Source organism: Festucalex cinctus, chromosome 10, assembly GCF_051991245.1.
Source record: "Festucalex cinctus isolate MCC-2025b chromosome 10, RoL_Fcin_1.0, whole genome shotgun sequence".
NCBI lineage: Eukaryota > Metazoa > Chordata > Actinopteri > Syngnathiformes > Syngnathidae > Festucalex > Festucalex cinctus.
The window spans coordinates 29,479,562-29,496,065 of record NC_135420.1 but is presented as its reverse complement, the minus strand read 5'-3'; the positions used below and the strand labels follow the sequence as shown (position 1 = coordinate 29,496,065).

General features: G+C 40.4%; 2 protein-coding genes across 2 annotated transcripts; both read left to right on the top strand.

Moving 5' to 3' along the window:
* Window positions 1-18: 18 nt before the first annotated feature.
* On the top strand, window positions 19-5,157 carry LOC144026860 (retinol dehydrogenase 8). Its single transcript, XM_077533924.1, has 6 exons — window positions 19-159; window positions 1,123-1,284; window positions 2,292-2,471; window positions 2,550-2,643; window positions 3,572-3,755; window positions 4,730-5,157. The coding sequence occupies exons 1-6, from the start codon at window positions 63-65 to the stop codon at window positions 4,958-4,960; spliced, it is 948 nt and encodes a 315-aa protein (XP_077390050.1). The 5' UTR covers window positions 19-62; the 3' UTR covers window positions 4,961-5,157.
* Window positions 5,158-6,443: 1,286 nt separating this feature from the next.
* Window positions 6,444-10,583, top strand: dr1 (down-regulator of transcription 1). Its single transcript, XM_077535015.1, has 3 exons — window positions 6,444-7,243; window positions 8,630-8,793; window positions 10,139-10,583. Exons 1-3 carry the CDS (start codon window positions 7,024-7,026, stop codon window positions 10,280-10,282), a joined length of 528 nt encoding a protein of 175 aa, XP_077391141.1. The 5' UTR covers window positions 6,444-7,023; the 3' UTR covers window positions 10,283-10,583.
* The last annotated feature ends 5,921 nt before the right edge of the window (window positions 10,584-16,504 follow it).

Genomic DNA, 16,504 nt, shown 5'->3' with positions numbered 1-16,504 from the left:
CGCTTCCTCTATTCGCCTTCCAGACTGTCGCTCGGACCCGCTTTTGCCGGCTGGCGGCAAAGATGTCTCAAAAGGTGGTCCTGATCACGGGATGTTCCTCCGGCATCGGCCTGGCGCTCGCCGCTCGCATCGCCAAGGATGAGAAGAAGAGATTCATGGGTAATGACGGAAACTTCTTGACGCACGTTCTTCATTTTTCTGCTTGCTCGCTCAAGTGTTGATTCACTATAACGCGGTTCGCTTTTCGCAGATTTTTTTTTGTTTTTTAACTGCAATTTTGCATGCATTATTATTATTATTTTTTTTTTTACAGTAATGTCACTGGGGTGTGAATTGACAAGTATCTGAAGATTTGATGCGTATCACCATTCATAGGTCACGATTCAATTTGTTACCGATTTAATCCCGATACTGTAACTCAATTACTGTGATTTTTTTAAACTCAAATTTAGAAAATACGAATCAGTAAGGATGTAACGATATCAAAAACATCACGATACGATATCACAAATCGATATGAAGCTCACAATATGATAATTATCACGATAGTGTCGGGAGGTTGGCGATATTTAAATTCTAATTAAGTTATTGTAAAAAAAAAAAGTCAAAATGTGGAGGAACTCAATGTGGGCATGTTTTGGGTGGGTGGGAACCTGACGATACCATCCGATATGCCATACAAGCCTCACGATAGCAACAATTTTACGATTATCCATATATATATATAACAGAGCAGAAATAAATAAAAATACTTAATATTACATCCAATTCAATCAATATTAATACTCCTCCGAAATTGTGTGCTTGAAAAAGTAGAAACATAAAATATAATATAAAATTGAAGATATAATCCACATATTTCACCGAAACATTTGCACAACTGGACAGATAAATAAATGTCTTCCACAAGTCAAAGTGCGCTGATGAGTCGTCGTCTTCTTCTTCGCCTGAAGACTTGCGTCCATTTTCCCGCCACTCTTACGAGGCGCTCCCCCTAGTGGCCCGCCGAGTCATTGCTCAATAAGTCACGAACAACGGAGCCGTTCTAGCGGCTGTACATGAAGTACAAATGTCGCGATACTTGCGTCGGCGTAATCGCTCATCTCTCGTGTGTGTGTTGAGTGTACGCCACCATGAGGAACGTGAGCAAAGGCGAAGCGCTGGTGGAGGCGGCGGGTCGCTCGCTGGGCCGCACGCTGGAGATCAAACAGCTGGACGTGTGCGACGAGACGTCCATCAAAACCTGCGTCGACAGCCTGCCCCAACGCAAGGTGGACGTCCTCAGTGAGTCGCGCACCTGCGACACCTGCTCATTAACAACAAAAATCGAGCAACGGCAAAATGCTTCCAATCGTTCATTCGAAAAACGCCAAAGGATGAAACGTTGAAAGCTGGCGCGTTTTTTGTCTTCGATTGAAATCAAGTCAGAATAATAATAATAATAAAGAGCTGAACGTTATTTGTTGCGTTGATGAGAAAAGTGTATATGAGAGGTTTTTAGAGACTTCAAACATTGATAGGAAATGAGGGAACGCTGTATATAATTTGAAATGCTTACTCACAATCTAATTTCAGCCTTGAAGTGTTTTTGTGTCGTTTCTTTTTTTTTAAAGGACAAAATGAGGAATTTCGTAACTTCATTATTTGTCATCTATAATTAATACCTTTTAAAAAAAAACATTTATTTTCCTTTTGATGTCGAGTGATGAGGAAGTAACGACCAAACATGGCTCACCTGATTTCTTGGTTTGGTCAGTAAACTGATTGTTATCAGGTGATATCATCATCAAAAAAAAATACTTTTTAAAGGTATTCATTGTACATGAAAAATAATGTTACAGAACGTTTTACTGCTAAAAATGGCTCAATGAGTCACGTATCGCTTTAAAGTGCACAAAGTGATCGATCACATGAAAAGAAATGTCAACAAATACTTTCAGTGTTCAGAAACGACAAATACAAAAATGGACTACAAATGCTGCCTTCATCACTTCATTTTTCAATCCAAATAAACAAGATGTGCAAGATTATCATGCGACAACATACAAAAATAGAGATATCTTTTTTTCAAGTCCAATACTGTTTGTGTTTATGGCATCGACTCCAAAGATGAGATATGAAATGACGCGAGGGCACACGACATGCCCGTCGTTATCCGTTTGACCAAAACCGCAGCGGTGCACAAAAGAGCCAAACTGAAACCAAACTACTCGATCCGTATTTTGCTATCCCGACTCGTATTGATCATGTCGCCATGTGGACGGCTCCGCCCACCTCCGCCCGCGTGACAGTCAGCAACGCCGGCGTGGGCATGATCGGCCCCATCGAGTGCCAGTCGCTGGACGAGATGAAGACGGTGATGGACACCAACTTCTTCGGCCTGGTGCGGCTGCTCAAGGAGATCCTTCCCGACATGAAGCGGCGCAAGAAAGGTCACGTGGTGGTCATCAGCAGCGTCATGGGCATCCAAGGTCGCCATTCTTAAGCCGCCAGCCCGCCGAGCCGACATTTTCACCAAAACTCCACTCGTTGCGGTGTGCCCGTGACAGGCATCCTCTTCAACGACGTCTACGCCGCGTCCAAGTTCGCCGTGGAGGGATTCTGCGAGAGTTTGGCCGTGCAGGCGCTCCGCTTCAATCTCAAGTAAGACGCTCGCCCTTTTGGATCGGAAAACGGCAAATCAATTACAAAATGATTGTGAAATAGGGCTGTGCAGATTCAGCACATTTTTCATTGCTTTACTGGATTTGGATTGATTTTTGCAAGGCCCACACAATATTGTGTCCTATTGCGATCAAAACATGGAACCTATCAAATCAAAGATGGAGTCTCTTCTTTCGTCAAGAAAAAGATTTTTTTTTTTTTCTTCCCATTTTGCAGCAATTGGCATTAGAATATAGCAAAGTTTCATCACTATTCACAAATTGTTTAAAACAGCGGTAAAAAATAGCTTGTTGCAACATGGCCCAGGTTGGTCTCTTATACTCTACTGCCACCTGCTGGCCATTTTTGTAATAACTATCATTTCTTCAACCGTTCTTTGCAGTTGAGAGGCAGCATCAAAGACTTCTATATGCTCTAGCATAAAACAAAAAACATAGTCTTTGGGAGCATGGTAATATTTAAAATAGAACGTATTTATACGTTTTTGGGAGCAAATGAGTTAATACATTTAAAACATGATAGATCATGCTGTTTCTACAAAGTACCGTCTCAAATGTTCTCCAATTTGGCTCCTGTAAATGTATAGCATCGTATGCTGAGAAACATTTCTTGGGAGGAGCAATATGGCCGCCTCGCGACCTCAAACGTTTGGCCTATCGGCTTATACAGTCATATATTCAGATCAGTGGTCCACTTCCTATACGTGGCTCGATACTTTTCGCCAACTTCCTGTATATAGCTTAATACATTTGTCTACTTCCTGTGCATGGCCCTCTCAGTACTTTTGTCCACTTCCTGCCCACAGCGCCAAATTCTTTCCCACTTCCTGCGTGTGTCCCAAGACAATTTTTGTCTGTACGTTTTGACTCGGCGTGTGTTGTCGTCCCCTCCGCCGCCGCCGCTTCAGCATCAGCCTGATCGAACCGGGTCCGGTCATCACGGAGTTTGAGCGCAAAGTGTTCGACGAAGGCGTGAAAACGGACCTGAGCAACGCCGACGCGGTGACGGCGGACATGTTCACCAACATCTACCTGAAGAACTACAAGCAGATTTTCGAGACGCTGGGACAGACGGCGGAGGATGTGGCTGAGGTAAGGTCGCGACCTTTTCCCACAGGTGCAGGAGCCGCTCCGCAAGCATCCTGGAGCGCCCCCCACCCCAAGTATGGAGGATAATTCGAAAATTATATAAAAAAAAAAAAAATTAAAAAAAAGAGAATATATATATGTATATATATATATATATATATATATATATATGGCTAAAAGTGAAAATAAAAACGGATATAAAAAATAATTAAAATAATTAAAAAAATAATTAATTAATTACTAATATATTTATTTATATATTTTTTGCTCGTTTTATTAACATTCATATTTATTTTTTATATCTAATTTTCGAATTCTATACCAGATGTGATCCGGGCTGCCAGATTGTATCGGGATCGCCTGCAGAAGACGTCACGCTACAGGATTGTCTGGAAATTGTCTGTTTACAATTGTTCAATAAAGTTGTATGGGAAAATGATGGCAAAGCGTTGGAAAGAAAATATTAAAGATGCCATTTAAATTACGTCAGTATAGATTGTTAATGTGTTCCTATTATCATTGATTTTTATTTTTGTGATTGATTTGTGAACAGCTAAGTAACCAAACCAAAGCTAACTTCGTTAGCGGTGCTGTACTGACGTCACCGGCAAGCGCAAGGCACGTCAATCTTCTTTTTTTTTCCACTTTAAAAGTATCATGCTTTTATATTTTTAAGGTTTATTTACGTTTTACAATTTTAGTCCATACATCTCGTTATTTAAATGACACCTTTATATTTTCTTTCCAACGCTTTGTCATTTTTTTTTCCCATACAACTTTATTGAACAATTGTAAACAGACAATTTCCAGACAATTCTGTAGCGTGACGTCATCTGCAGGCGACCCCGATACAATCTGGCAGCCGGAATCACATCTGGTACCGACAGTACCGGCGGCCGAACGAGCAGTCTATCCGGCGATAACGACTCCCGGAGCACCGAATTCCAAATGTCTTTGTTGTGCCTGTGGCCCTTCAGCACACGCTGAGGATCATGACGTCGGACAACCCGCCGTTCCGCCACCAGACCAACACGCTGTACACGCCCATGACCACGCTCAAGTACGCCGACCCCAGCGGCGACCTGCCCATCGACACCTTCTACAAGATGGTCTTCGAGCACGACAAGATCTTCAACGCCAGCCTCAACTTCCTCAAGCTGCTGCGCTGGCGGAGCAGGCGCAGCTTCACGCTGGACAAAAGCAACTGAGGCGACCGCCGTCGCGTCCTCCATTTTGTTGCTCGGAGGAGGAGCCGAGCCCATCAACGCTTGTGCTTGTCTTTAGCCACGCCCACAGTCGGTCATGTGACCACCGCAGCAAGTCACTTTACATTTTCAAAGCTTCACTTCTCGTTTTGTTGTGCACATTGAATAAAGACTATTAAAATAATACATTACATACTCAATGTGGAATAATGTGGCGTGTCTTATTTTTATAATTTCTATAATTTTTCTGAAATGATTGAAAAGTACTCAAATGATCTATTATATATAATACAATCCTAACCTGAGTCAGATGGAATAAAGAGATGCAATACTGTACAACAAATGCTGTGAAAACATATTTGAATATAAATAACAATAAACTCATCATGTAACATAATGTCATAAAAACGTACTCGCTACAACGTTAAATTAAAATACAATAAATAAAATTAGTCATGTATAATGTATAGGTCAAACATTGCAAGAGCTGTTTTTGTGCGTGTCAGCTTTTGTCCTCATGACAACTCAACAGGGATTACGTGGTGACACATGTAATACATAATCACGCTGATTATGTGATTATGTATTTACACTAATCTGGGATCCACGTGTCTATTTATGTAACATAGAAAGGATATCTCGAAAAAGATGGCGTTAACATTAATTACTTCGTCAATGTGAGATACAATAAATCAAAACGTGAGTATGCCGTTAAAGGTGCACGTTGCCAAATGACCACTGGGTGGCGATAAACAACCCAGAAGAGAAATAATGGGTAAAAAAAAATGGCGTCAAAAACTTTTTTTTTTTTATTATTATTTTTTTTATGGCGTCAAAAACTAAGACACATTGAAAACATTCAAATGAAACCATAATGAAGAGTTTTAACTGCTTTATTGTTTTTACAATCAGATATTAAAATATATAAATCTCCAAAGCAGGTTCGAACTTTGCAAATCTACACTTGTGAACATTAAACTGGAATATTAATTTTCAAACTACGTGTGATAATTTAAGCAACCAGAAAACAAATTCTGCCCAGCGATTGGTTGGCAACCAGTCCAGGGTGTCCCCCGCCTACTGCCCAGAGCCAGCTGAGATAGGCGCCAGCAGCCCCCGCGACCCTTGTGAGGAATAAGCGGTCAAGAAAATGGATGGATGGAAAACAAATTCTCAAAATTGAGTCGTGTTTTTTTTTTTTTTTAACATTCACAGCATTGCAACAAACATCAGATCAACGTTTCTATCGTCTTAACATCCACAGCTTTGGGGGGGAATCAATCAATTCCACACTAGAAAAAAACAACAAATAAATAATGACGATAAAGAAAATAACATAAGCCACAAAAAACGTCAACTAAAGACAATTAACCAAGAATTTTTAATTCGTACTTTTCTTGTTTCTTGTCAACTTACATAAGATTGATCCCAAGGCGAGAGATTTGTATTTATTTTAAAGAGATTTGTAAATGTAGTCGATGTGTTTTTGGACTTCCGGTTTCCTTCTTAGGTCATATCCGCACCAATGTTGGCTAATGTTGCCGGAGTACATTTTGAAAGTAGTCGACGGCCGAATCTGTCGTTTATTTGAGTTTGACACATTTGTGGATTCGTTCACTGTCCGCCTCTTGAGCGACGCCCTTGCGTCGGTTTCCCCGGCGGCACCGGACCAACTGTTGCTGAGCGAGCTGCTCCATTGTTCGCCGCTAGCAGCCTTAGCTTAGCATATTTTAGCTTCGTGTAGCCTAGCTTTAGCCATGCTCTCGGGCGGAGGCGGCGGCGGCTGAGCTGTTCCGTTGGACTCGTTCGGCGACTAAACCGCCTGCTTTTCCACTCCGCCATTTGTCACGCTCGTGATATTTGATCCGGCACTTTTGGGCCAATGTTGCGCGGAGACGTTTCGCTTTCTGTTGCGGCGTTAGCGTAGCCTCAGTTAGCCGCCCGGCGGGCGGGCGGACGGGACGTCTTCTCTTCTCTTCTCTTCGTTGGGCTGCGCCAAACGCAGCGGAGGATTCGTCACTTTTATTAAGTGTTATTGTCATTCTTATTATTATTTTGGGCGAGCGATGGCTTCGTCGTCCGGCAACGACGACGATCTGACCATCCCGCGCGCCGCCATCAACAAGATGATCAAGGAGACGCTTCCCAACGTGCGCGTGGCCAACGACGCGCGCGAGCTGGTGGTCAACTGCTGCACGGAGTTCATCCACCTCATCTCGTCCGAGGCCAACGAGATCTGCAACAAGTCCGACAAGAAGACCATCTCGCCCGAGCACGTCATCAACGGTGAGAGAGAGAGAGGGGGGGGGGGGGGGGGGGGATTGGCCGTTCGTGACGTCACAATCCGAACTCTGACGTCTTCTCTCTTTCCAAATAGGTTTGCACACAATCGTCATTCAACAATGGCAGATAAACAGTAAATGCAATCAACCAAACGATTATTGATGCATATGCATTACAAGGCTCACGATATGCCGATAACGCGATTATCGATATATTGAACCGAAAAAACTACTCAAGACATAAACTGATCTTTTTTCAATAAGAAAAGAGCTTCTTTTTGTACCATCACAACACAATATTAAAATTGGTGCCTTCTTCACAGTGAGTACTTTTATTAGTGTATTTTTTTTAAACAAGTACAAATGTCAGCTTAACAGAAACCACTTTTTGTGAACAAATTTGTCTTTATTAAAAACTGTCATGTCACATGTCTGTCAGTTACAAAGTCAATTGTTTCATTTTATAAACTGTGACAGTTTTTTTCTGTGTAACATTTCAAAAGTAAATAAATAAAATGACACAAATATGAAATCCAACTAAATCAATTAGGGCTGCACAATATATCGAAAATACTGTATATCGATATCACGATATTGGCCCATGCAATATGCATATCGCAAAGATGTGCAATAATATGGAATTTGATGCTTTTCTTCTGAATTTGTCCAGTCAGCCACTAACTAAAATGTGCACCGCCATCCAATAGTTGAACATTATCGAGAGGTCATTTCAGTTAATTAACAAAGATTGTATTGAGTTAGCTTATTCTGCTGCATGAAAATTGTAATTCTTACATTTAATAAAAATGTCATTTCTTTAGGTACATGTTAAATATTGCAATATCGATATCGCTATATTCAGCAACTGTATCTCATGATTTTCCAATATTGTGCAGTCCTAATATTAAAATTATGTGCTTCAGAAAGTCGAAACATAAAATCTGATTTAAAATGTTAAAATTAAATGTATAATGCACATTTTTCATAGATAGAAATGTATGGAAAGTGAGTTGCTGGACAGATAAATGTCTTCCACAAGTTAGTGCGCTGATGAGTCTTCTTCTTCGCCTGAAGACTTGCGTCCATTTCCCCACCACTTTTATGAGGCGCTCCCCCTGGTGGCCCGCCAAGTAATTGCTCAAAAAGTCATCGACAATGGAGCCGTTATAGTGGCTGTATATGAACTAGAAATCTTGCGATACTCGGCATGGAGACAAAATATCATGATTCATCGATATATCGTCACACTCCTAGATGAATGAATGAATGAATATCATAATAAAGACAAGATCAAGCTGCTTGTGACGTCCGTAGTGGCGGCGTGAGAAGGTGTCGTCGGGTCCGAGTGTTTGCTGACGCATGTGGTGCTGTCCGTCTCTTCCCGCCGTAGCTCTGGAGAGTCTGGGCTTCGCCTCGTACATCACGGAGGTGAAGGACGTGCTGCAGGAGTGCAAGACGGTGGCCCTGAAGAGGAGGAAGGCCAGCTCGCGCCTGGAGAACTTGGGCATCCCCGAGGAGGAGCTGCTCCGCCAGCAGCAGGAGCTCTTTGCCAAGGTAAAGCTGACGTCACGATAGCAGAAATGTCGTCGACCACGCCCATACCGTTGAAATTCCACCTTTCTCGATGCCATTTCCATACCATGCTAAGAATAGAAAATAAATCCTAAATCCCCTGCACTTGATTAGGAGTGAACAAACATCAACATTGTGTGCTGAAACTGACCAATTGGCATGTAGCTTGAAAGCATTCAAATCAAATACGTGTACGTTCAAGTATTAAGCAATAAAATCAACTACTGTGCATGTACAGCAGGCTAGCTTTAAGTTTTAGAGAGTAAAACAAATCAAATGCATCACAGTGCATGTACAGGACTGTCTCCGAAAATGACAATATTGTGATCAAGTCCTTTATTTTATGGAATGCAATCAAATAAGCAAAAATGCCACAAATTCTGGATTCATTACAAATCAACTGAAATATTGCAAGCCTTTTATTGCGCTAATATTGCTGATTATGGCTTCTTCTTTTTTTTTACTTGTGAGGAAATATTCTAATATTTTGAGATAGGATATTTGAAAAAAAAGTCGGGTTGATTTCCATTTGTGCATTTTTTTTTAATTTTTTTTTTTAGTGCAGTTTAATTTCCACAAGATGAAGGGGAACATAATATGCTTGTGAACCTATTTATAGATTTTTTTATTTTATTTATAATATTTGTAGACTGTTTTTCATTGCAGCAATGTACAAAAGCACAATATTCATGTATTTTTTTTTACAATATTGTGACCTTTTTGTGTGTTGCCAATCCACCCCGCAATATCGTGATGATATTTGTATGGTGATGTTTGGATATGGTTCCATCCTGATAGTTTTCAGAGCCGAGTTTGCCCTCCAGCAGTTTTCCAGCATTTTGCAGGATCTTTCGAGCCCTGCGCAAGATTTTGTCGCGTGAACTCTCAAGCACCCAACAGTGGACTCGTCTTTTCTTTTTTTCTTCTTTTTTTTCACCAGGAAAAAAAGGTAGATTTTCTCCTTTTTTTAAATTTTTTATTTTTTTCCTGTCCTCGCTAATCAGTTGTCAAATGTTCTTACATGCAAAAGCACAGGACAGGAAACACATCAAGCGCGGTTGGAGAGTTTTTTTTTGGCAAGGCGTTAATATTTGTGTATGCTTGCTAATAATAAAACTGCAACGGCTTTTTGTTTTTGTTGCGTTTGAACAAGGGGTGTGTAGACTTTTCCTGCCCACTGCTCCATGAAATGCCGTTCAAATGTCGGGACTGACGATGGAAATCGACTTCATTTGACAACTTTTGAACGCATGCCCGCAAGTTTTTTGTTTTTTCTTGTTAGTTTTGCATTGCATGATGGGATTGACGTGCGCGTGCGTGCGTGCAGGCGCGTCAGCAGCAGGCGGAGCTGGCCCAACAGGAGTGGCTGCAGATGCAGCAGGCGGCGCAGCAGGCCCAGATGGCGGCGGCGGCCGGCGCCGCCCAGCAGGCCGGTTCCTCTCAGGACGAAGACGACGACGACGACATGTGATCAGGGAAAAGCGACACGGACGGACGGACGGACGGACTCACAGACTTTGGTTTCCCGACCGCGACTCCTTGAAATTCTTTTGCATTGTGGATGATCACAGACTTTTTTTTTTTGTTTTTCTTTTTCTTCTTCCCTTAAAACGTTGACGTGTCAGTATTACTGATCGGCGTCACCCAAGATGGCCGCCCGATGTTGTTAGTGTTGACGATGTCATATGAAGAGGATGATTTGTGTGTCTACTTGTTCATTCCACAAACTTCTTCAAGCAATAAATTTTTTTTTTTTTTTTTTTACACCGCCACTGCTGCCGTGTCTTCTCTCTTTTTTTCTTTTTTTTTCCTCTTGAAATGCATCACATCGTCAACCGTCACTTGAAAATACAAACATGGAAAATGCTTTCAAAGTGCTATGCGATTATTAATAATTTTTTCCACTCCTCATCCCGATGGTGCTCATACTTGGAAGATTCGGTGGAAATTCGTCTTTTGTGTAAGATTTCCATCTCGAGCAAGTTCTTCATGTAAGAGTCTCGTTTCTCATTTGAAGAGAAGTCATTCGATAGTGAATAATATATAAGGCAGTATTTTTATTGTTTGCGTTTAAAATGTGTGAATATAGTATGTAACATTTCTTCTAGCTTTCATAGCATTATAAGAATTGCGTAACAAGCTTTGTTTATTTTGGACCTATTGTCACACAGCAGTCATGCGGTCGGTCAGTCAGGTCCGATACCAAGTAAATATAGGGCCAGTATCGCTGATATCAATCAGTACTTTTTGAAAATGATAGTATATCATAAAAAAATAGTACTGAATTGCTTATTCACGATCAAATTTCAACCTTTTAGTGTTTTTTTTTTTTCTTAAGGACAAAATTAGGACAAAGTTAATTGATAAATAGAAAATTCATTATCAATGTCCCCCCCCCAGAAACATCCATGTCACACGATGGAAACGCTAGCGTGACGCGACGTGTCCGTTTTCAGTTTGGCCAAACTGAAAGGAAACGACTAGATTGATATTTTGGTGCCAGTATTGATCCGATATCAATAATATCGATATTAGGATCAATCCGCCCATCGTTTATATGGAGTCGAGCCACACAGTTTTTTTTACCTCCTGTTCTCCTCCTAGACTCTTGAATTAATCACTCATCTTTTGATATTTCATTTTTTTGTGTATCATTTAAAAAAAAAAAAAATCGTACCACTGATTTATTTTTAAGTTAACTAAAGTAAACAAAAACCAAGACGAGCCGACAGAGTTCCTTTTCCTCGACAAAGCCGCCAACTCCGACGAGGAATTTTGATTTTGGAGCTAATTGATTGATATTCTGTAATTGTGTGTCAAGTTGTTTTTCATCAAATAGATGAGAGAAAAATTTATGTGAAATAGTTTTAGAGGCAAAATATTGAACATTATCTATTGACAAAATATATATCTAAAATGATTGTCCTGACGACAACTCGACTAAAACGTTGACAGTTTCTGTTGACTAAAACTAGACAAATAAAATGACGTTTTCTTGGACTAAAATGTTTGATTTATAGTCGACTAAATCAAAACGGGATGAGGTTGACAAACTGGGATCAAAACGAAGAAACGTGACTGAAATTGGACTAAAACTGAGACTACATTTCAAAATGGCAGACAAATTGAACACGACTGCTCGTGATGACTGCGATTGGCTGGCGACCGGTCCAGGGTGTAATAACCCCGCCTACCGCCCAAAGCCAGCTGAGATAGGCTCCAGCACCCCCCGCCACCCTTGTGAGGAAGAAGCGGTCAAGAAAATGGATGGATGCACGTGGTGACTTTTTTTTTTTTTTTTTTTTTGGCTGGCGGTTAAAAAAATTAAAAAAAATAAAAAATGTGGTTGGGCAAACCTCGTATGTTACGATGGCTCGATGGAAAAAGTCTTGGAAAATCGATTCCAAGCCAGAAGAACATTGACAGCGCAGGAAAACTGAAATCATTTTCACATTAAAAAAAAATAAAATAAAATTTCTAATCAACAGAGACTTTTTTTCTTTTTGTTGTTTGTTTGTTTTTTGCGGTGTCATGAGTGCAAACGTCCGCCGCACGTCGCTGTCGGCTTGTGCAGCTGGCACACAAAAAGTTGGTGTGGAAAATCACAAAAACAATGTGGCATGTTATGTTAATTAAATAAAGCTCTTCAAAAAAAAAAAAAAAAAAAAGCCTTATGCAACGTTGTGGTTGAAATCTTACCTAAGTGTCTTGTGTAAGTCTTGCGTAACTGTACAAACATCCCTTGCGGATTAAAAAAGTCCTTTGAAGTGCTTTCGAGTCTTCAATTGTGACACGTTGGCAAGTTTTTGTATTTTTGTGGAAAGTGGCCTTCGCGACGACTTCCAAAAAAATGTTGGAACGGCGAAAGAAACGTTTGGAATTGGTCGACGCGTGCAGATGTCGACAAACGCAACAACTTTCTTCTCCTCGCACGGAACAGAACAGAGAAGAGGAAAAAATGACAACCTCATTTACTACTTGCACTTTTCTCAGCTTACAAAAGCATCAAACCAAATATTAAATCACATTCAAAATCAGGGATGGGCAACTTTACATTGACTGAAGCAATACTGGATTTTGACGAGGAATGTGATGATATTTATATATATCGATATCGCGATAAATCGTCATACTTTGTCTCCTGAAAGATTATCGTTACACCTGCACATGTATGGCGATATTTGTAGTTCTTATCCAGCCACTAGAATGGCTCCATCGTTGATGAGTTATTGAGCAATTACTTGGCGGGCCACTAGGGGGAGTGCCTCATAAGAGGGGCGGGGAAATGGACGCAAGTCTTCAGGCAAAGAAGACGACTCATCGGCGCACTCTGACTTGTGTTTATCTGTCCAGCAATTCACTCAGTTTTGTATACGTTTCGATGAAAAATGTGTATTATAGCTTCAATTTTAACATTTTAAAACATATTTTGACTTTTTGAAGCGCACAGTTTCTGAAGAATATTAATTTATTCATTTATTGATTTAATTGGATTTAATATTTAAGTCATTTTATGTATTTACTTTTGCAAGGTTACACAAAAAAAATGGTGTCACAGTTTATGACCTGACGGTATCATCATATCATGAGATAATCGTTATCGTGAGCCTTGTATCGCATATCGTATCATATCGTGAGGTTCCCACCCCTAATTTTGACCGATTTTTGCAAGGCCCACAGAATATTGTGTTCTATTGCTATAAAAAAAAAAAAAACATTGAACCTACCAAAAAAAAAAAAGATTAAAGTCTCTTCTTTCATCAGGGAAAAAAAAAAGTATATTTCTATCTGTTTCCGTTTTGCAGCAATAAGCATTATAGCTAAGTTTCCTTACTATTTACAAATCAATTTTGAATTGTGAGTAATTGAGCTTTTTTTTTTTCCAACAGGGCCCTGGTTATCTCTTATATTCTGCTGCCACCTGCTGGCCGTTTGTGTAATAACTACCATTTCTGCAACTGTTCTTTGCAGTTGAGCGGCTGCATCAAGTATGCACGAGCATTAAAAAAAAACGTATAAATACGTCTTTGGGACACTTAAAACATTTAAAATAGAACGTATTTATACGTTTTTGACAGCAAATGTGTTAAACGCTTACAATTTTTCATCAGCATCAGACCACGTTAGCGCTCTTGCTAACCAGTTGGATGCCTGACTAAAATGCTGTTTTCGATATGTCCTCAGACAATATTCATCACCTTTCATTTGGGAATAATTGAAATCACCATTAGGACATTTTGGTTGTTGTTTTTTTGGCTACAAAACAAAAAAAATGTTTGAACACGTCAAAACTATTCAAGGTGTATTCAGGTAGCTGAATCGGAAATTCAGCGCGCGACGTCGTTAAGGCAGATTGATTGACGGGATCGAGAACCAATCGTTAAAGACGATCCACCCGGAAGACGAATCGTGACAAAAAGATCCTTTTTAAAATTAAAAAAAAATAAAATACAAATATATGAATGTAAACAACTCCAAATTAGGATTCCTCATCTTTTATTTTGTAATTGAATTTTGCTGAATTGCACAGCCCGACTTCTGACGAGATTTCATTTTTCGCAACGCAGTTCTCAATGCATGTATGAAAATGCAGAATGACGCATTGTTTGACCCCGCCCCCACCCCGGTTAAGTGGAAGAAAATGGATGCCGATGGTTTGGTGTCGTTGCTCACCGAAAAGGTCACGCGGCGACTTCCTGCCGGCGTGCGTGCGAGCTCCTAAAAAATAACGGCGAGTGACTCATAAATGTTGTATAATAATTGTTTTGTGGTCGTGCGAGCATGTGGCGCTGCTGTGGACATTTTTTATTGGAGCAACGAGTTGCTAATTGAGAACATAAGCTGCATGTGGAATGTGGAACTTATGCAACAACTGGTTGACCGACTTTTCCTGGGCAACATCTTCGCCCCACGCCTCGCATCTTGCTAGCTCGCACACGCATCATCTTTTGGTTTTTTTAAATTTACATGTCAAAACAAGACAAGTTTTGTTTCATTTGAAAGTATTGATTGACGTTGGACGAGCTCGTTTTCAGGCTCACACACGACTACAAAATCCGACATCCTGTCATGTTGCTAACGTATATTTGTGCTTGTCGCCATGTTGACAAACATTCACAACGATGCTAAATCACATTTCAAATCATCCCCAAAGGCTCATACATGAAATTAATTCCCAAAGACTAAAACGAAGGACATGTTTGCTATGATTATATTTAGTTTTAGTTAGTTTTCTAAACATAAAATGTCGTTTCAGTTCGTTTTCGTTTTTTAAAAAAGCATTTTCGTCTTTATTTCGGTAACAATATTATTTTTTGAATTTTTGTTTTAGTGTTTTCATTAGTTTTAGTGAACTAAAATAACCTTTAACTCATTCACTCGCCACCATTTTCACATTTCGCAATCCCGTTCGCTCCCGGCTGTTTTACTGGATTTTGCAAGGCCCACAGAATATTGTGTTCAATTGCTATGAAAACATGGAACCTATCAAAAGAAAGATTAAAGTCTCTTCTTTCATCAGGAAAAAAAAGTTTCCGTTTTGCAGCAATTAGCATTAGAAGAGAGCTAATTTTCATCAATTTTCACACATTTATTTGAAATTTAAAAGTAATTGAGCTTTTTTTCTACATGGCTCTGGTTGATCTCCTTTGCTCTACTGCCACCTGCTGGCCGTTTGTGTAATAACTACCATTTCTGCAACCGTTCTTTGCAGTTGAAAGGCTGCATCAAAGCCTTCTGTATGCTCTAGCATAAAAAAAAAAAAGTGGGACACTTACAACATTAACTCATTCACTGCCTTTGACAAGTATACTTGTCAATTGTATTTTTTAGAGCGGTGCTAAATGGGGGCGAATCTGAGCATGCTCCACTGTAAATATCAAACTTGGAAACAACTTTACTGATGCCCAACCACCGGTAGATGACATCATTGCCCCATTTTATAGGAAATAAACACAGTTTCAGAGTCCATGGGAGAAATGGCTGTATTTTGGCAAACCGACATTTTTCTGCTGTCAATTATAAAAGAACGGGACGGGACAAAAAGTAGGGAGTCTATTCTGTTATTTGGTAGATTCGGTTTATATATAATTATTGAATGGAATATCACGTGAGTATTGGAAATGTAAAAATGTTCTATAATGACTGGCACGTTATTGGGAGCAAATGAGTTAATGGCACCTGTTTTTTGATACCCTCCCTCCTTACTTTGACCGTTTAGTTTATTTTATTTTATTTGAACTGAGTCATATGCCATCTTTAGCATATGTCGCGGGCCACTGAAAAATGGACGGCGGGCTGCAAATGGCCCCCGGGCCGTCGTTTGGACACCACTGACTTAACACATTCAGCCATTTTCACTGAAGCAACTGGATTTGGACTGCTTTTGCAAAGTCTGCACAATATTCTATATTGGTATCAAACGTATCGTTTTTAGCTACAACAACAAAAGCGGCTCAGCTAACGCGCGGCCGCCAGGACATGCGCGAGTCATGTGTGCGGCGTGCACGCCACTTAGCAAGCGAGCAGCCTCACACAAAGACGCCGATTGTTTCAATTGTTGCGATGCCAACCGGCCGCCAAGCCACATGTTGCTCGTTATGGACGCTCACGTGGAGGAGCTCGCGCGGAACAATATTAGCATGTTGCTGGGCACAACCGCCGCTAGCCGCAAGCTAACATGAGCGCAACGGTG

Excerpts from the sequence above, each read along its gene's own strand:
- LOC144026860 (XM_077533924.1), top strand. The coding sequence starts at position 63 with ATGTCTCAAAAGGTGGTCCTGATCACGGGATGTTCCTCCGGCATCGGC. Across the intron at positions 1,285-2,291 it reads ACGCAAGGTGGACGTCCTCA|TCAGCAACGCCGGCGTGGGC; the intron begins GTGAGTCGCGCA and ends CCCGCGTGACAG. Across the intron at positions 3,756-4,729 it reads CGGCGGAGGATGTGGCTGAG|CACACGCTGAGGATCATGAC; the intron begins GTAAGGTCGCGA and ends GTGGCCCTTCAG.
- dr1 (XM_077535015.1), top strand. The coding sequence starts at position 7,024 with ATGGCTTCGTCGTCCGGCAACGACGACGATCTGACCATCCCGCGCGCC. Across the intron at positions 7,244-8,629 it reads GCCCGAGCACGTCATCAACG|CTCTGGAGAGTCTGGGCTTC; the intron begins GTGAGAGAGAGA and ends TTCCCGCCGTAG. Across the intron at positions 8,794-10,138 it reads AGCAGGAGCTCTTTGCCAAG|GCGCGTCAGCAGCAGGCGGA; the intron begins GTAAAGCTGACG and ends GCGTGCGTGCAG.